This window comes from Hemibagrus wyckioides, linkage group LG01 (assembly GCF_019097595.1).
Source record: "Hemibagrus wyckioides isolate EC202008001 linkage group LG01, SWU_Hwy_1.0, whole genome shotgun sequence".
Classification (NCBI taxonomy): domain Eukaryota; kingdom Metazoa; phylum Chordata; class Actinopteri; order Siluriformes; family Bagridae; genus Hemibagrus; species Hemibagrus wyckioides.
The window spans coordinates 12959887-12983525 of record NC_080710.1 but is presented as its reverse complement, the minus strand read 5'-3'; the positions used below and the strand labels follow the sequence as shown (position 1 = coordinate 12983525).

The following is a 23639-nucleotide window of genomic DNA, read 5'->3' as shown; positions in this document are numbered from 1 at the left end:
TTCCAGTAAACTGTTTCCCATGCAATGCATTCTACAAACTCAACACAAATGTTCATCTTTATGGTGTTTGGAGACTAAAGTACATTTCATAGCAGTTGCATATTGATTTATCTGTGTAATCTTTAAAGTGTAACCTGTGGAACAGATGTGCTTTGCTATGCTTTAATGTCTGAGGACAGTCTGAATGCTCTTTCCCGCTCTTTTTCGTCATGCCAGTGTTGAACACAACATGACTGTTAGGGAAGTCAACAATGATTGATTTCTTCCTTAGTCCCAATGTGCAAAGCAGCACACAAAAAGATTTTGGACACATCCGGCAGCTTCTAATCAAAATGTGCAACATTAGTCCACATACACAGGCTCGGGTTGGATTAAGTGTATTAAGTGTATGGGATGTAGTTTCTTAATAAATGTATATGTTTTGAAAGCTTTAAATAAGACTATTAAAGTTGATTTTCAAATTGTAAATCAGTGACCTTATCATTCTGATGGGAAATGCATTTAGAAAATAAATACATTTTTATAAATGATTAGAGAAAGACAAACATAACTCTGTGTCTTCATTTTTTTAAAGAGAGAATAAATGTAAAATGGATCCAGCTTAATTTTCTTTATTGGTCTAATAATAGCAGTGATTTATTTTATAATTTCATAGCTTTTTGGTCTTGTTCAAACAATGTGAAATATCAAACAAAAATTAAACAAATCCTTAGAAACAGCAGAAAAATAATAGAAAGGGGAATATTAACATTACATTATATTTTGTATATTAAATAGGAACAGTGGTAAATGTTGAGCCAAAACCCTGTGTTTTTGCACAGGGATCCTGAATAAAGGCACTTATAGGTACAATGAGATTTGATGACTGTGGCCTGGGGCCATGCCTAAAACCAAGACACTGACAATCCACTTAACATCCATTTAACATACTTAGTGACCCAATCTGACACAAGTAATTGATCCTCTATTCACTCGCTGTGTGACCTACCTGAAAATGTCAATCCAGTACATGCATATTAGCAATGTTATGATGAATGAGCAGAAATAAAGATGTTAACGTCCTCAATGTTCCATCACAAGCCATCTTTAACCTTGTTTAAAAATTTTGCAATGAAGGAAAGAACATGTAATTCAATTAAATAGCTTAATAATTGTTTCATGCTCTAAACTACAGATCTTAATAAAAAAAAAAGGTTCTGTTTGGTCTACACACAATCAAAACCAGACAGAAATTATGTAAAAGTCATCACATTTGACATAAAATAAGACATAGAAAATGTTATTATACTAGTTTACTAAGCCAGAAAAATATGGTTTAAGATTAAAGTATGGCATTTTTACATACTTAATGAAAAATAATGGCCCACAGTGAATTATACAAATGGCCAGGATGCTTATGTGTGTTATGTTGAATGAACCATTAAGATATTCTGTGTTAAATACATTTTACTTAAAGGAATATCACTCAGTTTTATCACAAGGCTTCTCTTTAGCCTGTTAATGCAGATTAAGCTTCCTGACATGCAGAGGAAGGAAAAGGAGAATCATTGTAATGCCCAAGAACAACACGTCACTTATCTTGGCCTCATTGCAGTAAGAGGTGGTCTGTCTTAGGGGCTCCGCAAGGCTTCAGGTTAATGAGTGCATGGAGATTAGTGGCCGGTGTGGGGCCGACCCCACTGGGAAGGGGCTGGGAGCGTCATTAGGCTAATTACCCTCAGGCAACCGAAGGTGGCACAGGCCATCCAACTGGTAAGCTCATTAGCTGCATATTGTCTGATTCTGAAACAATAAAGTGATTTAATGCACCAAACTGGCCATACTTAGAACAGCTTTAAATGCATTTAAAGTGCTAATTATGGAAATAGTTTGTGTTTGTGTTATAAGACAGAAATCAAACTTGATTGGTCATATGAAATTGATATTGAGTATGTGGAAAGTATTAATACTTCTTCAATACTACTTCAGAATAGCATAATGCAGCATTTACTGTCTTTGCTCACTGTTTCTTATTAAATCTGTTCTATAAACCTTCAGCAAAAACCAAGCAGAGTATACAACACTGTATCATACAACAGAGTATTTTGAAATAACAACAGAGTAAAATGAAATAAACTGCTAAAGGAACTAGAGCAGACCCCTCATTTTCATGTACCAGAAAATGTAATTAAAAAAAGAGACAAACAAAAACAATACCATCTAAAAAATGGAATAAATAAATAAATAAATAAATTAATTAATTAATTAATAAATAAATAAATAAATAAATAAATAAATAAATAAATAAATAAATAAATAAATAAATCAATCAATCAATCAATCAATCAATCAATCACCAGAATTAAAACATTTGAACTGCCAGGTAGATAACATAAGTTATATATTTTATAGATTTACAGACGTTATTAAAACTCTGGAAAAAGTCTAGATTTAAAGTAATACAAGGACTAGGTGTCACTTTCGGGTCATATAGCAGGTGATGTGGCCTGGCCAAAACTGAAATACTTTTGGCTTTTTGTCATCACCTGTATGTTTCTACATGTAAAAGGAGGAAAGAATAAAAGATTAAAAAGAGTGTCATGCTGTAAAGCTTAAAGTTTTTGCCATGGTCATCTCCCACTCAACGTAATCTGAAGTGGAATCTGTATGAAAGGACATTATGTTCATTCAGTTGTTTCTGTGGAAAATATTTTAGTTTTTAATTATATTACTTACTGCTGCTAATTAGAAGCATTCTGCTTTATATAATATATTGTACTTACATTTTAAGCAATATGCTGGATAAAATGCACGGGTATGTTTGGGCATACCCAGTCATAATGGAAGGTTTAATCTTCACCATGATGTACTTGTCCTTGTAATCCTTTCCCAACCCATTTTCTCTCATTTATTCTCAGTTAAGTATCCAGTCATATGACTAAACATTAACAGGAAGGTTTGAGGTCGTAGCGCGGGATATAAACTGTTTTAATCTCAGCTTTATGTTTAGACAGTCCATCTTGAGAAAGACAAGGTTATTTACAGACAACCAGCCTGCACAAATAAATAGTCCTCTTGATGTGAAAACCCTACTTTTATGATCCATGAAACTCCACGACATCTTTGTGTACTTCTTGTGCGGCATTCTGATTGCCTGTTTATTTTTACAGCGCGGTATGGAGCCAATAGATGCTCGGCCAAACCTGAGAGGTGCCAAGTCTCTCCATCCATTTCCTGTGTGTGACATCATTGTGTATGCCCCAGAGTCAGAGGGATGCTTGTGCTGTCTGCTGCCTGGGTGGTGAGCTTGGAGCACTGTGCAAACACAACATTCAAACCTCTTTACACTTGTTCTTTTGGACGGGTCTAAAAGAGGACCTCTGACACTCTGTTAGCCTCAATCCTCAGCAGCGCTATTCCACCAGGCCAAACTGTAACATGAGTGATGACTTTGCCATAGCTGCTCATCAAGGCATATTAAAGAACCAGCATACTTTCTGAATAGACCAGCTCTCTGACTAAGCACTCGCTCACTGACTTTTGGATGAAATCTTTCCAACTTAATAACTTAAATTATGTTTTATTGGACTAAACTGAGAACCAGGATGTTGGGTTTACTAATACCCACAGGAATAAACTTTCAAAAACATACACATGTATTTTCCAGATCTTGGTTGGATTATAGTATCTCCTATGACTAACACTATTTATCATTTAACTACACTGACAGGTTTATGCAACATAACTCACTGTCTGTTTATTTCTTTATTAATCTGTGCTAATATGTGATTCTTATGCTATTCTCAGGCATTTTTATTGCCTTGCTGTGTCTTCATAAAACAGTGCATTTATTACATCTCATCAGTGGAGTGCTAGGCACAGTGTTTCAATTAAATGTACACAAGATTAAATTTTCTTACGTTAATAAAATTAGTGTATCATCAAAACTATTTTATTTAAGTTATCTAGACATCACAAAATGACTCACAGCTGTTCTTTCACACAATAAAAAGACTATTCTTCTTTTATGGTATGACATCTATCTAAGAGAAAGCATCATAAATATCTTCCAGAAAAACCCAACAACAAACAAACACACACAAAAAGCATTATTAATATTCCTTTAATTCAAATACCAAATAAGCTGAATAAATATATATGATCATTGTAAAACAAATCAGAGATTGCTTCGAATATCTGAGCACAAGCAAAGCCAGAACTGCTATTAAACATAGTAAAGACAATGAGATCCTGTTTACTAAAATATATAAAATATATCCATGACACTGAAGCAGAATTGGAGTACAGATTTTTTGCCAAACAGCTTTTGTGAAAATAATAGATGTTAAAAACCCCCAATAATATTTAAAAATCAATGCATCCTAACTGAAATAAATAGTTTTAAATAGTTACAAATATACTTAAAAACCTACTATTATTATCGATTAAACTTTATTACTATACATTAAATGTCTTGTCACATTATAAGTTAAGCACGAATCAGGCCGCCGGACCAGGTGCAGTATGTGGATCAGCTTGTCTGTGTTTTCCAATTCTTCCAGCTTGTTTTTTTCCGCATATAATTATCAGTCTAATATCATTTCAGCCATCTTATTATTTGTCTTGACAATAACTCAAATCATTAAAGATCGCCTTAGTGATGTTATATTTTATACAGTAATCCGGAAAAGACATATAAATTAGTTACCAAAATAATAAAGATGCATAACATCTATTTTGTAGATTAAATACAGCACATTTTCCTGATGTTAAATCACATTCACAGATTTAAAATACAGCTGATCTTAGACTGGTACTTGTATTAATGGGCTATTGTATACCGATGAGCAGAACTGAGTTTGTTTGCAGCAGTACCTGTAAAGCAGAGGAGGTTTTTTGTCTACTAGCAGCTCATCCCACACTCTTTCTGTCTCCAGCTCCGCACCTCCACACCGTTAATCTGCAGTCTTTTTCAACACAAAACTGTTTCATCTCTGCTGAACTGGAATCCCTGAAGACAGCCGGAGTCACTCGGAGCAGTCTTTCTCATAGTGAGTGAAAGCAAAAGCTTTGTTTCAAAGCTCATTTTTCGTGTGGAGTGAATTCAAAGGCGGTCCTCGGCCTCTGAACATCTGTTCCATTCACGTGACACGAAAATACTAACATCTGTTCAAAATAAACTTCGTTCGTGTGCCTCTAACGCGCATCTGCCAAATCCTCTACAACTGCCACAACCCCAGTTTCATCTTTCTCTTGTAGAAATATGTTTGGATATTTAAATATCATATTATTAGAATAAACAATATTAGAGGAAATCGCAAAATGACAAATAGACCTCTAAATATGCTGCAAGACGCTACCTTACGCTGTTATGACAACTAACCTAACGGGGTAATGGGACTAAAGACATTTTGGTGATTTTCCCCTTAAGAAAAATGTAATATTATTAATGTTAATATTGAGCCTAGGCTTTCCGTCGTAAAAGCAATGTGTGTACACGAGAGTTTAACCTATAGTCCACCTTCCAGTGGCGGCTGAAGGCAGCTACGGTTTCATCCACATCTGGAAATTCCGTACGTGCCTCAAAGGCCAATTACACACCTTCAAACGCGCACGCGCTTTTCGGCTAGCGGCTCCAGCACGCGTGCACCGAACTAAAGCACTTTCCCAGACTGAAGGCCGTCAGCGGGACTTCTAGCCCAGTGCTGAGTGTAAACACGCGCGCGCACACACAAACATACATGCATGCATACACACACACACACACATTTCTCTGAAGAAATTGTCATAGCAAAAGCTTGTTAAAGAGAACAGTAGGAAGGGGTTTGATTTCAGGTTTAATTTACGGGACATTGATTTGTTTCCCAACCACGAGGATAATAATGATTTATATTATTCTAAATATTAATTCAACTGTCTTTTTTAATATTAAACTCCCTTATAAAAAACGGGGAAGTAATTATGACACTGAAATACTAAACTTGAAATGCTTGGAAAAAAAACCACAGGCAAAATAACACTACTAATAAACTGCATTATAACTGCCGACAAGAAACGAGAATTGAAAAATGTATTGCTATCATTGATATGTCATTTGTGGTCTGCATCTGTAACAGACCACAGAAATGAAACAGTGACCAAAAACACGAGTAGTTATAATGCAGCTTGTATATACAGTCAGTAATGATCAGGAATTAGCAGAAAACAACTGCTGCAATAGTGTGATCCCCAGACAGCCTAATGCAAATAATACATTTGTTCAAATTATTTGCTAATAATTGGCAAAACAAATTCTGAGAAAATTTTGTAGTCCATTGCATGTCGAAATAAAATGTGCATGTATTAGTCAATAACTAATTTTCTCAAAGCCTATAAAATTATTATGATTATTATTATTATTATTATTATTGCACATCATTATTAGTATTTATGTTTTAGAAACACAATAAAACGAAATATCTCTCTCTCTATATATATATATATATGTAGAGAGAGAGAGAGAGAGAGAGATGACTAGGTGAATTTGAAGTGTCAAAACAAAGGATTGTTTTCTTTTAAAATTCGTCATCTTTATTGCAGAAATGCACATTTATTTACAAACGTAATAAAAATAGGGATTCATTTTGAAACAGAAACACATTTGGCACATTTTGACAACTCGTGTCAATAATAAATAAATAAAAGTTTGAACTACATGTCTTAATTGAATTCAGTACCAAAGAAAATGTTCAGAAAAAGCTCCTGGATGCAGTTTGCGGTTTTCTGCTGTTCTCCTAGTAAAGGTGCGCATCGTGACACACAGCTCAGACATTCAGCGTCAAAACTATAACTTTGTACCAAGCGGTTCAGAAGGCATCGTCTGCGGCCTCCTCTCCATACAGTTCTGCTGTCCGCTGCTAAAGCGTCCACAAAAGTCTTTTTCTTACAACTGAAAGAAATGTAAGTATCCAGCATTGTTCTCAAACATCTCTCCACTTTTGCCTTGTCAGCACAGACGACTGTCACCTGAAAATCAGAAAATGCATTAGACTAATCATGCATCTTTCAGCTAGTGCGTAGCGTAATTTTAGCACTTCAAAAAAAATAAAAGATCGTCTTAGCCCAGATAACTTTATCATAACTCGACACTTCCAACGATGAGATAATAGTCCATATTATATTTTGGGCAATAATGCTACAGTAACTGTGAACCTACGCGCACACAAACCCAAACTGTCTGTGCTCATGCTGGTCCGTGATTTACTCTAGAAGAAGGAAACATCCTGGTCCTTTTTGATATTTTTATATATGAAAAAAGAAATGTACCGTCCAGCGCCCCGAGTCGTCCCATGCGTATTGAGTTTATTGCGCGCGCTAATGAGACGCCGACATGGACCACGCTCCCTCCATGCGCCACACGGAGAACGCGTAGCTGAGGCGCTCGTGGGCCACGTAGCTGCAGCTTGCCATCTTTGAGTCGAGCTCATCGCTCTGCAGGACCTGGCACAGGAAATCGATGTAGCGCGCGGCGAGCTTAAGTGTCTGGATCTTGCTGAGCTTGTCTGAAGGGAGCGTGGGGATGATCTTGCGCAGTGCTGCGAAGGCCTCGTTCAGGGACTGCGTCCTCTGCCGCTCGCGCACGTTAGCCATGACACGCTGCGAGTGAAGCTCCTCGATAGACGGCGGACTGCCGCTGCTTCCCCCGCTTCCGCTGCACGACTTCTTCCCTCTCTTTCCCGGCACAGAGCTGTCCGAGTCCTCAGCGTCCTTGCGGCTCGAGCGCCTTTTCCGCAAGCTCTTCTTGGTGTGTCGCTCGAGTTCGCCTTCGCTGCTGCTGCTTGGGACGCTGTCCGCCGGAGACACGGGGCAGCTCGATCCGTCTTGCACAGCTTCGTCGGGCATCTCTTTACTTCCGAGGCGTGTCAAGACGGCGCGTTTACTCCCTCATTGGGTTGCGCTGGACTAATGCAATTTGAATGAAAAATTTTAAATAACAAGGACAATAAAAAGGTATCCAGGTTTCCACGCGACAGAAAAAAGTTTACTTGGGACAAAAAGTTGGGGCGCTCTTATAGCTGGAGGAGAGAGAGTTGATTGGTCAGGGAAGCGTAGGCCGCTACGTGAGAAGGAGGGGTGAGGGAACGAGCGGCCAGAACTACATACTCCTCATACTATCCAAGGCAAGAGTACGCATGTGTCCAAATTGTGGGCCAAACCTGTGCGTACTAGTTAGGAGGCTAGTGTTCTGATTTAACGGTTTAGTGCAAAGAACTATTTATAATATCAAATAATGTCAAATAGTGTTTGTCAATAGTTTTGCACGCAATATAAATGCAATACAAATATTTCCTAACATCTTGCAAAGCTGAAAAGCTTTTGGATCTTCTCAGCTGTAACATACACCTGCATTGTTCCTGACATCTCACTCAAACCCTGTCACACTGTTTGGCCAGTTTATGCCTATTCTTCTTGATGCAACTTATAAATCTTCCAGGTGTAACACACTGCTTTTCTCGAAATCATGTCTGGAGACAAAGTGGGTCATGACAAAGGTTCTTCACTATTTTTTCCTGTTCAGTTTGCCTTATGTTTTGAATTATCTGGTGGCAAGATACAACCCCTTTTTCATTGTGATGTTTTTTTTTTTTTTTTTTTTTAAATAGAGGTCATTCAAAAACCATGCAACCATGCACTCAACTGCAACCCTATCCGGAGTTGTGTCTGTGTTGCTGTGCTTGCATAAAATCAAATATTCAGTGAAATTTTGTTTGTGGATATCATTTTGTCCGATAAATAAATATGAGATTTGGATAATCTATGAATGTACAAACAGCATCAGATTAGCACAAAATAATTCCAAGAATTGCTTGGAGCAGAAGCACAATTCTCTTTTGCAATGTTAAAAAAATAAAGAAAAATTATATTATATATATATATATATATATATATATATATATATATATATATATATATATATATATATATATAATTCATATGCAATATAACAGAAATAATGTAATTACATTACAAATTGATAAAATAATTAAAATTATAAACAAATCATTTACAATTCATAACTAATTACTTTAATTAATTTAAGGATAGTATTTAAAGAAAGTGAAGGTGGTGTGAAGAAAATAATGTCAAAAAGCTTTTTGTTTTTTTTAGTTTTTGTGAGTTTATGTGTTCAGTGCTGTGGCTACCATGCCACATGGATCAGAAACATAATTAGGAAAAAAGAAGATAAATTAATCACTCAAAATAAAGGCATGATGATGGAGAAGTATTGAGCCCAACATAAATAAAAAATTTAGAATCCATTGTGAATAATAAGTGAACACAGGATGTGCTACGGGCTGAAGATTTTTTGTTAACATGGCTGTATGTTTATACAGTACAATACAAAGCAGAAAGCCATTTCTGGCATTACATCTGACTGCAATCAATACCATGAAGATTTATACAGTTCCAGTGAACTCAACATTATTGTGGATAATGTGCATTGCCTGCCTTTCATGCCTAACATACTGTAGTTCTATACTGCACACAGAGGCTGTGTAGATTGATGAGTTGTTGTTAAAAGACCTTGGCGCTCTTCATTTTTAAGGATAATACTTGCAGATTTTTACAAGCCACAAAGTATGCTGGATAAATTCTGTATGCTAAACGCCACATGTCATACAAGATCAGCTTCTCTGTTTATGACTTGTGAGCGAACAAGAGGGTTTTTTGACTCTGACTAAGTTAGTGATGATGATTCATGTACTGACTCAAAAGCCAGGAGGAGTTCAGGAGCCAAATATTTCACAGCCTCTCCCTAAGCAGTGCGTGCACAGCCAAATCTACTGGAGCCAGAGCCTATCAATGAAAGCCTCACCATTTGCTTTATTATGTATCAGCTGAGTTGTGGAAAGAATTGTTTCTCCCTTTACGAATTCGCATATGACAGGGGAAAATAACAGGATATTTCAGTATGCTTTAACAATAATTAATATACATATTACTTTCCCACCCTGAAAGAACCTGAATTAGCGAGCTTTTCAAACACTTGGCTGATTAGCAGGACTAATCTGCTGTTAAATGAAGTGAAAGGCAGAAGGCTCTAGGTGTTAGACTGACAGGGTCAAGTTCCAATTTAGGATGACATTCCAATACTGTAAGAACAAATCCTTAATGTGAAGCCTCTCCCACAAACACTTACAGTATCTTTTACCAAGCAGGAGAGGTGACAGCTAACCAGATGTGGCTGGCACCATTTTGCTTGAGTCTGTGGAAAGAGCTGCAGTCAGACAAACCGCACTCAGACACCGTATCAGTACTGATAGAGGCCGTCTGCCAAGAGAAATGGGAAAACCGCTAAAGATTAGACAAGTTTGAATAAATAAACTGTGAACCTGTCTGAATAAAGGCAACAATCTTTGAACTAATTGTTGCAGAGGCCTTTAAAACTGATTCTTACTGAAATTAATTTGTCATCATTGATTCCTATACAGGTTTTTTTTTCTTCAGATTTGAAAAGAACTGAGATAACTCTTTAATCATGTCCAATAGCCAAAAACAGCAGCAAATATGAATGCCAATATCTCAAATTCATAGAAATAACAGAGAACATCATAAAACACACTGTTCTATATAAATATGGTAAATAGATAAGTCATGGTTCTGAGCAGACAGGGATCACCTTTATCAGTCGACTAAATGCTAATGATATCCCTCAGGCCTTAGGCCGAACATTTGCTAGTGAGTGAGTCTCCATTTCTCTGCTTGTGTACCAAGAAATATGTTTACCTGCTACATTAGTAAGCTAGGTCTTGTGAAGTTAATATATATGCAGAAATATACAATTTCTTTGAGTGCTTTATAGACAATTCTCCGGACGAGAATTACACAACAGATTGTACTAGATGTTCTGTGCTTATTTCTGTATGGATAGCTGTGTGTCTAAGGGTGTGTATGTGTGTGTGTGTGCGTGTGTGTGTGTTCATTAGTCTGGGTCACTAGAAGAGCTGCAGCTGTGTGTGTAGAATACAGAGGAAGGGTAGTGTGACAGGCTGAGGTGTGTGTGTAGGGGAGTGCATAATGTGCAGGGGAGGAACGTCTAAGCCCAGGCCAAAAACAACAGAGGAGAAGGACGGATGCTCCTGCTGTCTCCTCAGTCTGGATTTGAGAGAAGCTGAGTCGCTATGTCCAACCCACTGACACTTCCCAACACTTTTCTGCAGCTGGGAGGAAGAAAAGTAGAATAGCAGTTCTCTGAATATTCCAAAATGGTCAGCATTCGGTAGTAAAAAAAAAGTCCAAATTCTTTAAAGGTTTTCATGAGCAGATGATCTTAAAACTATGTGGGAGTGACAATAATATATCTCCTCTTGTCTGCAGCTGTGTGATTTTTCCCCCAGTCATACAGCTAAATTCACTTTCAGAGTGCAACCCTCCTGAGGAGCAACTCCTGTCTGTCAGCATACGATCACCGGCTCCCCCCGCTGTGTTACTCTTGGAACTAAATGCAGTCAGCCACAGTTCCTTTATTTATGCATTAACAGAACTGTGAAATGAAGAAAAACAATCTGCGTTTAAGATTTTGGGCTGAATATCATGTTGCACTAAGAGCTATGGGCTGCTTGTTTGTCAAATTATAACAAGTGACTACAGGTAAGACAGAGTGTGTGTGTGTATATGTGTGTGTGTATATGTGTGTGTGTTAGAGGACACAAAGTGTGAAATACACACACAAAGTCTGGGGCAGCATGAGACAGGCTGAGAGAGTGCTATGTGCTGAGTAAGGATCTACAATGAGAGAACTGAGAGCTCCACCATCCTCCAGCCCTTCCCTGCAGGACGCTGAAAGCTAAACCCCGACTGGACTAATCTCACAGCAACCGTTTTCCACAGTTCCTGGAAACATGACTTTGAACTTATATAGGCCTACAGCGTCTCTCATGTTGAAAGGGGATATTTAGGAGCCATCAGTGTGGAGACTTGAGAATGTTGTAGGCTGCTACTGTAAAGTGACACAACTGTGCTGTACAACGGAAAATGTGAATTTGGAAGTCATATCTTAAACACATCGAGAGCCGCTGTAAATGATTTTGCCCGACTTGCTCGCTCCAGAAATCTCATATCTCTGTTTAGTCTCATGTTTTCCATCCAATCCTCACTTCAAAAGCATGTTAAAGCATCATAACTCAGAAAGCACCTGTGTGTGTGTGTTTCTTGGTCCATCCAAGTAGCTACACAACTAATTTCAGAAACGTTCCAATTGCTACACTCAACTGGAGTGCAGCACACAATTTATCAATAAGTCCATCATCATTCTGTGCATCTCTCTTACTCCATCAATCTAATGCATTAGAAAGTCATAAGCCATTAAAACACCTTTAATGACATCAAAATAAATGTACCATTTGCTAAATCATTCTGGGGAAACAGTCCATTTTGTATCAGTCATTGCTTTTCCAGACAGAAAGCTTTGCTTGGTGCAAGTGTGTGTGCACCTGCAGGCCATGCTTATCAGCACTCATCTGCTGAGCATTAAATGAGGTGACACCAGGTCAGAGTGTCTACTGAACATCCACTAAGAGACTGGCGTTCTGAAGACAGGGCATGAAAATTCAGTTTGACCCTCGACAGCTTGGTATGAAGGCAGTGCTAAAAAGTTTAGTAATGATCATGTAGACATAATGATGTGTAAAACACCAGTACATGTGCTATAATGGTAAAAATGTTGCATCCAGAGCACAATTTATCAATGGTATGGTAGAATATTCTGCTCTTTCTCTCTTTCCTTTCCCAGAAAAAAAAATCCTCAAAAAGCTTCCATACAAACACAGTTTTTCGGAATTGCCAGTGGGTTATTCTGTGAGTCATTAAAAAAAACCCTCACCACACCACGAAGTGTTTCTCACCATTCTGCCCATGTGTTTTGTCCATTATAGTATGAATTGGCAGGGTGGGGGAGCTGCAGTGTTAGCAAAGACATGTCGGCATGGCTCTTTCTACAGCCAATTTCCATCACACACACAAAGCAGCACAAACTGATCACCTGCTTTGTTTGCTAATCAAAACTGATCAAGCATGACCTTAAGATGCTCAAACGTTTTTATAAAACAGATAGTTTTATATCTAAAATCTGATTGGCTGAGATGATTATAAAGCAGTCAGGTATAAAAAAACAAAACAAAAACTTAAGCCACTGTTCTGTCCATGGCATACCCTTAGTGACTGAAGCTTACTGTTTGCTGCTATGTGGTAGTCAAATTGTTTATAGTGAATATTTTTAATAAGGAATTATTTTAATTATTGAACAATAAATTTTAACACAACGTTTGTGGCCATTTTATAAGCAACTAGGGAATGTGTTTCATTGAGATTTTATCGCAGGTAAAGGGGTTTTAGGCACACTGCCCAACACTGTGCATAAGAACGCCCTTATCGGTAATAAAACTATACCAAATGCCTTGAGTGGTTTATTGCTTTTATACCACACAGCTGGTGAATCTTGGATTCGGAATGTTAAGAAGGCCTTGATAAATTTTCTATAACAGCATTCCTCTGACAAGCTGTAATTCAAATCACAGGGTTATATTAACGCAGTCATTGTAACACTTATACTTTTTTTTATAAAAACCACTCTTCCATAGTGATGGATAATAAGGCTAACAGTCGACACATAATCTAAGGTTAACAGTCGACTAATTTAAAAAGGTGTGTTTGCATATCGACAACAATCATCATTCTCATCATGGCAAGAACTATTATATGCCAAATTCAGAAAAAGAATTAAATAATGCAAGTCTTACCGACTTGAAAAAGTCAGCAATTAAAAACTAGCCCTTAATTACACAGAGGTTACAGATAAGACAAAATAACTGACCCAGTGAAGTAAGCCTCTTTGCAGGCCCTAGCTATGGGTTTGTGCATTTGATGCTTGTGTGTGCAGGAGAAAATTTTTTCCCTTTCTTACAGGTTTCCAAAGCTTTCCATGTATCTGGGAAGAAAAATTGCAAGATGATTTACACACATTATCCCACAGACACTGCCAAGAGTGAGTCACAAAGGTTTCTTTTAGATGATTCAGTAGAACAGGGATTCTGCAACAACACAGAAAAGCACATGAGAAAAAAAAGCTGGAAGAAGCAATGTGTCATAAGTCATCAATATGGCTTGCTCCTAAAACACACAAACATTTTGAAATAAAGTGCAAACTCCAGTTTTACTGATAGAACACGTACAATATCAACACTGAGAAGTGCTTGGTATCAGTGGCACATTATCATTTACTTAGATATACATTTATTTTTCTAAAGTGAAAGCGAAATCCTCAGAATCACACCTCATTAACTAAAATAAGGTTTGCTGAAGAAGGGTCAGATTCTATAAAATGATTCTTAGTCAAGGTCAAGGGTAAAATAAAGGAAAATGTGCTTATTACCTCAGGAGAAAACTAAACCACAAGATAGATGAAATCTAGCATTTCTCTGTTTGTTATGATCTCCCTAATTGTTATACTTTCTCTCTGGTCACATCATCGGTCACATTTATTAAAGTGCCTTGGTAGAAGAAGTGAGAGTGCAAACACCAAAGAGCTTTTAAATAACACAGCTAATAAATTTAAAAGCGAAATGACTCCTTGCCCTCAGCATATATCATGAGAGCACTCTATATTCAGGAGGATGCAGGAATGCTTCTGTTTGTAACATTGATTTGTGGATGGCTCGCCTGCTGTCAGAGCTCTGAGTCCACTGGAGGCAGAGGAGGCAGTGTAGGTACTGCAGTACACACTGTTGAAAAAAAAACTTCAATACATTGGAAACTGAATCAAAATTCAAAACCTAAAATCAACCACAACAAAAAGATGATCATTTTTTTCTTTGCAGTAATCCTTCTATAACCTAAAAAATAATTTTGAAAAAAATTAAAAAAAAAATTATAATTATTAATAATAATAATAATAATAATAATAATAATAATAATAATAATAATAATAATAATAATAATAATAATAATAATAATACTGCAAAACTATGGAATACAAAATTAAGTATCTAAATTCCCTGTTGAACATTTATGACAAAAACCTCTGATTATCTAGAAAGAAAAAAACAAAAAAAATGTCACAAGTGACAGTTCCCAATGTGTCACTTTGCTTTTCTAATTAAAAAATTGAACACATTAGAAATTATTAGCTAAATGAGTGGGAAACCTTTTCAAATGGTATAGCCAACAAGCAAAGAAAAGTATAACATTCATAAACACAAGCAGATTGTAGTAGAAATTCAGCAGATCATGGTGAATATTTTGTAGCTCTTTATGCGTTTGTTGATCATTGGAAAGAATCCAAACCACATATCATATATACACTGATCAGGCATAACATTATGACCACCTCCCTAATATTTGTGTTGGTCCCCCTTTTGCTGCCAAAACAGCCCTGACCCATCACGCACTGTGTATTCTGACACCTTTCTATCAGAACCAGCATTAACTTCTTCAGCAATTTGAGCAACAGTAGCTCATCTGTTGGATCGGACCACACAGGCCAGCCTTCGTTCCCCACATGCATCTATGAGTCTTGGCTGCCCATGACCCTGTTGCCGGTTCACCACTGTTATTTCCTTGTACCACTTTTGATAGATACTGACCACTGCAGACCGGGAACACCCCACAAGAGCTGCAGTTTTGGAGATGATCTGATCCAGTCGTCTAGCCATCACAATTTGGCCCTTGTCAAACTCGCTCAAATCCTTACGCTTGTCCATTTTTCCTGCTTCTAACACATCAACTTTGAGGACAAAATGTTCACTTGCTGCCTAATATATCCCACCCACTAACAGGTGCCATGATGAGGAGATAATCAGTGTTATTCACTTCACCTCTTACTGCTCATAATGTTATGCCTGATTGGTGTAAATGAACAGCTAATGTGTAGAGAGACTTAGAGAGATAGCACAGTGTGTTAGTTTATAGTCTACTCTGTGCACTCTAGCGACATCATGTGGAGGTTTGCTCACATATACACAAATTAGTAAAGTCAATTATACTGCTAGTAATCGTGTTTTTTCCACGCAAAGCTGTAACTCAATCCCCAAACACGAAACAGACTAATGCACTGCAACATAAATGCAAACACATGACCAAATAATAGCAAAGCAACATATTACTCACACACTCACTGGTCTTTCTTTTTAGTAATGGCGCTCTTTTAATTCAAAAGCCTGGGCTTTAACACACTCATCTCCAGTATATGAAATCTACACTGAGACATGCTGCTCCTCAAACACTTCTTAATTAGTTCTGAAAATGAACGCAGTGATGTAGATTGCTGCACTGTTCAATAGAATAAACTTCAAACAAGGCAATTTGAGTGACCATTAATGTCCTCTAAATCACTTGATCAAATTAGCTGCATCCAGTTGGGTATAATAGACGCTCTACGCCTGGTTGGAGTCTTGTCGCTTGGTGGTGCTCACTACTGCTGGGGATAGATAGATCTGCACGGACAGCCTGTGACCCAGGGGACTGCTGTGGATAGTGACCACTTGGAGACCATCACACCATCACAGAACTGCCGTTGTATCAGTCAACTTTCGGGAGGAAGGAATTAGTGTTAAGTCTATAATGAACTCAGAAACTACACTGACCCAATAGTTCCTCAAGAGCTCTTGGTTGCTGTTGTACAAAGGACATTATTTACTGTTTAGTGTCACCCAAATGAGGATGGGTTTCCTTCTGAGCCTGGTTCCTCTCAAGGTTTCTTCCTCATATCATCTCAGGGAGTTTTTCCTCACCACCGTCACCTCAGTCTTGCTCATTAGGGATAAAATAGTAAGAGCCCATAGCGGCTCCTTGTGGTAACGTCCCCTTTCTGCCCCCTCTCACACCTCTGCAGCTGTCTGTCTGATAACGAAAAGTCACGTGCTAGAAGCCTGAAACAGGGGAGGGATGATATTTTAATAGCACCGAACAAGAAAAAGAATAAATAAATAAATAAATAAATAAATAAATAAATAAATAAATAATAAATAAATAAATAAAAACAAACAAAAATAAACAAATAAATATATATAAATAAATAAACAAAAATAAAAATAAATAAATAAAGAAAAAAAAATGCTTCACTTTTCTTTATGTACAGCAGGTATCATAAGATGAAGTCATTTGCATTAATAAAGGCCTTGTATTATATAACTAATGAATTCAGGATTTAGAAGCATGCAAATTTGATTCCGCTATTTTTCTATTTATTGTTATTATTATTATTATTATTATTATTATTATTATTATTATTAATAATAATAATAATAATAATAATAATAATAATTTTTTATTTAATTGTTGACTTGTTTAATTGACTATTGTGTCTTTATTGTCATTCATGATTTATTCATGTATTTTTGTATTCGTGTATTAATTGTATTTTTCATTGCGTTTTCATTCATTCTTATTCTTTCATTCTTTTTTGTTATAGTTTATTTTTGTAATTGTATTTCATTCTTTTACTGATTTGTTTAAGGAATATTTTAGCTATTTGACAATGGGTCATCTATTTCATTTATTAAGCCAAAGCTTTGCTTTTCACCTAAAATTTAATAATCATCGTATTAAGCATAATATGACGGCTGTAACCCTTCTATGGGTTGAATGAATATGTTTTTTGTTTGTTTATTTGTTTTTTTTTTATTTTTAATAAAGAATTGTCTTGTCTTTTATGTTTAAACACACACACACACTACCACTTGTTTTAGTCCTATAGCTAACAGGAACACATTATTAGTAAAATAGAGAGGACCAGAGAATACAGTTTTGTTTCCAAGGCCAAAATTATTGGCTTTTATTTAGATCAATCAAGGAACATTGGATCATTGACTAGATCTAAGAAAGACAGATGCGTGTTGGTGTCCATCTGTTGCCTGCAGAGCTTCTTATCGGTACTTCTCAGAGAGAGCCAGGGCAACGGCAGCGAGAAACTTGTCCAAACACATGTGTACCTCAGGGGTGAAGTCAGCGGGGAACATGCTGGCCAAAACAACCAGCAAGTTGTGGGCAAGGATCTACAGGAAAAGAGGGGAAAATGGCAATATTTGTTAATCATGTTGTGGAACAGGAACTTTAGGTTTAAAAAAAAACAAGCTGAAATGATGCCAGAGCAAATAAATATTGTATAGTGTAAGATTACCTTGAAGTTGGTCGGGTCAACACGGAGCTGGAAAGCATGCAGCTCGCTCAGGCTCAGCAGACCATTGGTCAGGTCATCGATTTTGTTGACAGCTTCTTCCACGCCACCCATAACTGTCTTTCCGTGGTTCTTCACTTGAGCAGATCCTTTGCTAATGTCACTCCAGTGGGAAAAGTAGGTCTTGGTCTGGGGGTAAACAGTCAGCATCCTGCGCAATGAAAAGGGGAAATAATTAGTCCTCAGTACTGAAAGAAGAATCGATGTGGAGAGCAAAAAAAGTGCAGAGTTACTCAGACACCTACCTGAACAGAGCTTCAGCACCGACCTCTTCAGCCTTAGGGGTGACCTTGGCCCAGAAAGCTTTGACGGTGCTCTTGTCCTTGTCAGAGAGACTCATGTTTTCGGAGTAGTCTGAAAGAAGACTTCTGTAAACTGCCTCACAAAAGAAACATCCTTTTATACAAGGAGCTGAAGCAGGCACGCCCAGGACCCACCTCACATACGTGACAATTTGGATTCAGTTCAAATACGACAGATAAGTCAGCACTTCTGCTGCAGGGGAGAGATAAGTTTCATCCTGATAGGAAAGAACCTGCCCAGTTCTAGTGTGACATCTGGTGCAATGTATTTTAAAAAATCATCTAACAAATTACAAATGAATAATTGCTGAATGTTTAGGTAGCCTCCGTTTTTTTGTTATTGTATATTTGTTTTATATAATATTTTCAGTTAGTTTGTTATAAATATGAAATATGATCTAAATTAAAAACATAAAACATAATTTTTTTAAATAAAAAAACAATAAAAAATAAAAAAAACATTTTTTTTGGCAGTTAAAGGGGTGGGATCTTGTAGGGTGCCAAAAAATATTATGTTAGCAGGGTGTGATCTCTTAAAATGTATAATCAGAACTTCTTATTCCTTCACTGCAATGCAAAATATATGAAACAAATTTAGCTAATATAATAAAACTAGAAAAAAATATAATTATATATATATATATATATATATATATATATATATATATATATATATATATATATATATATATATATATATATATATATAATATTCTGGAATTGTAAATAAATGTGTATAGACTGAGAATGTATTGTTAGTATTAGTTAGTGAATTTAGTTTGATTTGTGCATTCACAGTGTTGAAGTATAAAACAGATTTGTCTGAGCAAGGCACTGGTGTGTGTGTGTGAAAGAATGGTGTTGCAAATATATTCTTATACGAGTTATAAACCATTGTATGTACAGAAAGTCTTGGATTAATTTATTGTAAGTCACACATATCACACACTATATAACCAAAAGTATAAGGACATCAGACCGTCACAACCATATGTGAATTTTAAACATCCCATTCCAGATTTATTCCCCTACTTTGCTGTTATAATAACCTCAAATTTTCTCTGAAGGCTTTCAACTAGATTTTGCAACATGGCTGTGGGGTTTTGCCCTTTAATCCACAAGAGCATTAGTTCATCCCAAACATGATCAAGTGGGGCTGAGGGTTTTTTAAGGCAAGAGTTTAGGAAAGATGTGAGTAAACACACACTTCATTACACATTTTGCACACATACAGGACTCCTGAGTTACATTTATTTACATTATTCTATTTTTTACCCTGTTTATATTTAATGTTAAAGTTCTGTGTCTGACTCCAGCACCAAAGAAAATTCCTTGTATATATGAGCATACTTGGCAAATAAAGCACATTCTGATCCTGATTCTGACTGACAAGTGTCCACAAACTTTCGGTTATGTAGTGTACATTTCTTTTTTCTTGACATATTTCTTGACATATTTCTTGACAATTTCTGCTTATTTTCATTGGTTACATGACACTGTTTGACATGGAGATGGAGACTAATGCACTGGCCAGGCATGCTACATTCAGCCTATGGATACTTACTATGTGCTACCATCTATTCTTTATTTTATCCTATTTATTTTTCACCTGCTTTTTTAACTTTTAACATTTAAGTCACTCAAATGAGCCCATTTCCCAATAGAAAACTACAAATGCAGCAGGGATATGGATCTAAATTCACAGCAGATATAAAAAACAGACAAATCAAATCATAAGTATAACAGCATAGCTCTATTTATGCAATTTTTTTTCTTAACACATTAGAGCGTATCTAGAAGCAGAGTAGAGTAGCGAGTACTTTGTTAATCCCCAAGGGGAAATTTGATGTCACATTATTACTAAGACTTTATAGAACCCTTAAACCTAACCCAAAGTTCATATAGAATAGAATATACCATAACCACATAACAGTGTGCAATAAACTCAGACTATACCACAAATAAGAAAGAAATAATTAAAATAAACATATAAATAACTTTCACTGTTATTTATAGACAAAGATTAGATTTCCTGTACAAAATATATTATAGGTTGCCAGGTTAAGACATGTGGTGCTGTTGTGTATATAATTCAAGTCATGAATAAGTGGTGGAGTGTGTATAAGATGGATTTGTCTTACACACACACTGCCATTTATTCATGACTTGAATTAGACATATCTGTCTTACAAGCATCTATACTTACTTACTCCTTTGAAATTCTGCATACTGCACTTTACTGTTACTACATGTAACTCACCTGCATATCAAATGTCATTTTCCATTCTGTAATGTTTTCACAATCTGAACCCTTACATCATTTAACGTAATTGCACATCATGCTGCTACATGTAACATGTAATTTATTTATTTTATTTATAACTTTTAAATTTACTTTATTTATTATATGCACAGTCTAGGATAAGTGGCAGGGTTTTCATTTCATTGCATGTTGTATACTGTACACTCTGTATGTGGCATATAAAAATTTTAAATCTTGAATTTAAGACTGTTCAGTGACACAAGGTAATAATTTATTATACAATATGCAGTGTAGCAGCTTGCTTTGCAAAATAAGAAGACATGTAGAACAATCTCACATTGAATTTCACAACCCTATTTTGCTGTGGTGTGCTCCTTCCACTGCCTTTTAATTTCACCATTGTTTTCACAGTTGCCTAGATTCTCACTATGGTTTAATGCATGAATTTCACCTGCTTCATCCTCCTCATTGCAGGTGACAAAACTACTGCCTAAAACTCTTTGTTCTTTTTGCTATAGAAGGTGTTGAGAAGAAAATTCCCTCAAAACACTGATGTAATGAATTATAACGAAAGAATTTGTAAAGAAATTAATAAGAAATAATCCCTTAGAAATGAATTAAAAGTAATATAAATAATATGTAATGATTTCTACAATGTAGTGTAGGCCTTACCTGTAATCTAAATCCCCAATATTTTGTGATAGATTCTGAAAACATGTAATTCATTATTTTTTTAATATAATAATATTATCCTTAAAGAAATACATTTTGGTTAAACAAACAAGCAAGCAAGCAAACAAATAAACAGTCCCCTCAATACACTGTAAAAATCAGCAGATACAGTATCACGAGAACAGTGGCCAGTGTATGTTGCTTTATGGCAAGGCTACATGAGAGTACTGTAATACTTGAGTCAGCTCTTTCCCTCTGAAATGAAATCTATCTTGCATCTCCACAGGGCCTGTCAATATACACTACTCACAAAAAGTGAAGGATATTTGGCTTTTGGGTGAAATTTATGGAAAATGTAAAAAGTTCACGCTACAGTGATATTATATCATGAAAGTAGGGCATTTAAGTAGAAGCATACAATGGTGATTTCCTCATCTCAAACAATTTATTGAAACAAAAGACAACAACAGTGGTGGGTATACCACAACAAAAAATGTCAATGTCTCAATAATTTGTCATGTGCCCTTGACCATCAATTACAGCTTGACAACGACGTCTCATGCTGTTCACGAGTCGACTTATTGTCTGCTGAGGCATGGCATTCCACTCTTCTTGAAGGGCGGCCCTCAGGTCATTGAGGTTCTGGGGTGCAGAGTTACGAGCTTCTACACGGCGACTCAGCTGATCCCATAGGTTTTCCAGGGGATTCAGGTCTGGAGAAAGTGCAGGCCACTCCATTTGAGGTACCCCAGCCTCCAGCAGCCGTTCCCTAATGATGCGACCTCAATGAACTGGAGCATTGTCGTCCAAGAAGATGAAATTAGGCCTGTGTTGTTCATGCAGGGGCACAATGACTGGATTAATGATGTTATTCAGGTAGTATTGGCTTGTCACTGTACCATTCACAAGATGTAGGGCAGTTCTGTATTGAGTAGACACACCTGCCCAGACTGTAACACCACCACAACAGTGGCTGATGCATAGCGCTCTCCTTGACATCTCCAATCCATCATTTCTGCTCAACGTGAATCGACTTTCATCAGAGAACAGCACTGAGGCCCACTGGTCCCTCGTCCAGTGTAAATGCTCCCTGGCCTAGTGGTGTGGTCAGGTACCCTTGCAGGTCGTCTAGCACGCAGACCACGCTGATGTAAACGGTTTCGAATGGTCTGATGTGACACTTGGGTGCCTCTCACCTCCCTTAAATGTGCCTGGAGTTGAGTGACATTCATCATCCGGTTCCGCAGGGCACTGTTCACAATGAAGTGGTCATCAACGTGGGATATGGCCAAAGGACGTCCACTTCTATGCCTTTCTGTGACTCTTCCAGTCTCTCTGTGTCTCTGTCGCAACCTGCTGATGACACTCTGTGACACGCTCAGTGGACACTTCCCTCTGAGAACATCCTGTTTGAAGCCTCGCAATGGCGAGGTACTGTTGATCAATTGTTAGATGTCATCTTGGACTCACAATGTCAAAATGTGAACAGCAGGATGAAGAGGACTGTTTAAATACCAATTCTAATTGAACCAGGAAATTTATGGGTCGATTCATGGATCAAACACCAGTTGTGAATTTTGCCGTTAAGCACCTTGTTAGAGAACAGCAAGTTATGCAAAAAGTACTGAAACACTGAACAGTTGGACATGTGCATTCAAAAGTGTAGAGAAAGTCAAATTAAGTTCACCTGTAAACGTTATAGTGCCTTTTAGGTGCTAACATAAGTTTAAGCTAACATAATATATTCATGTTCATAATTATAAGTTTCAGAGTGTTTTTTTTTGGTGCCACTGTATACTACATGGCCAGAATTATATGGACACATGACCATGTGCTTGATTAACAAATTGTTCCAAAGGCATGGTATTAATATGGATTTGCTTGCTTTTGCTGATATAACAACCTCTTCACTCTTCTGGAACGGCTTTTCACTACATTTTACAGCATGGCTGTACAGAGTTGTGCTAATGTGGAAATCATTATAATAAATTATTCTAAGACATTCTCAACAATCTTGTGCCTCTAAATATTTTGCAGAAAATTTGGTGAAAACTGACATATAGGGGTTATGGTTAGGCATGCACATACTTTTGGCTACACTATAAAAAAAAAAAAAATTGAGTGGTTCAGTAGTTATGGCAAAAACAAATAAGCAAATTCTGATTTTTTTTTTTTTTACATAAAAATTTATTTCGTTTTTAATTACTTAAAA

General features: G+C 36.7%; 2 protein-coding genes across 2 annotated transcripts; both read right to left on the bottom strand.

Moving 5' to 3' along the window:
* Positions 1-6403: 6403 nt before the first annotated feature.
* Positions 6404-8009, bottom strand: twist1b (twist family bHLH transcription factor 1b). Its single transcript, XM_058399744.1, has 2 exons — positions 7285-8009; positions 6404-6984 (listed from the first exon to the last, which is right to left on the bottom strand). The coding sequence occupies exon 1, from the start codon at positions 7858-7860 to the stop codon at positions 7333-7335; it is 528 nt and encodes a 175-aa protein (XP_058255727.1). The 5' UTR covers positions 7861-8009; the 3' UTR covers positions 6404-6984; positions 7285-7332.
* Positions 8010-17758: 9749 nt separating this feature from the next.
* LOC131369547 (hemoglobin subunit alpha-like) lies at positions 17759-18591 on the bottom strand. The gene is made up of 3 exons (XM_058416361.1): positions 18436-18591; positions 18134-18341; positions 17759-18008 (listed from the first exon to the last, which is right to left on the bottom strand). The coding sequence occupies exons 1-3, from the start codon at positions 18528-18530 to the stop codon at positions 17880-17882; spliced, it is 432 nt and encodes a 143-aa protein (XP_058272344.1). The 5' UTR covers positions 18531-18591; the 3' UTR covers positions 17759-17879.
* Between the last annotated feature and the right edge of the window lie 5048 nt (positions 18592-23639).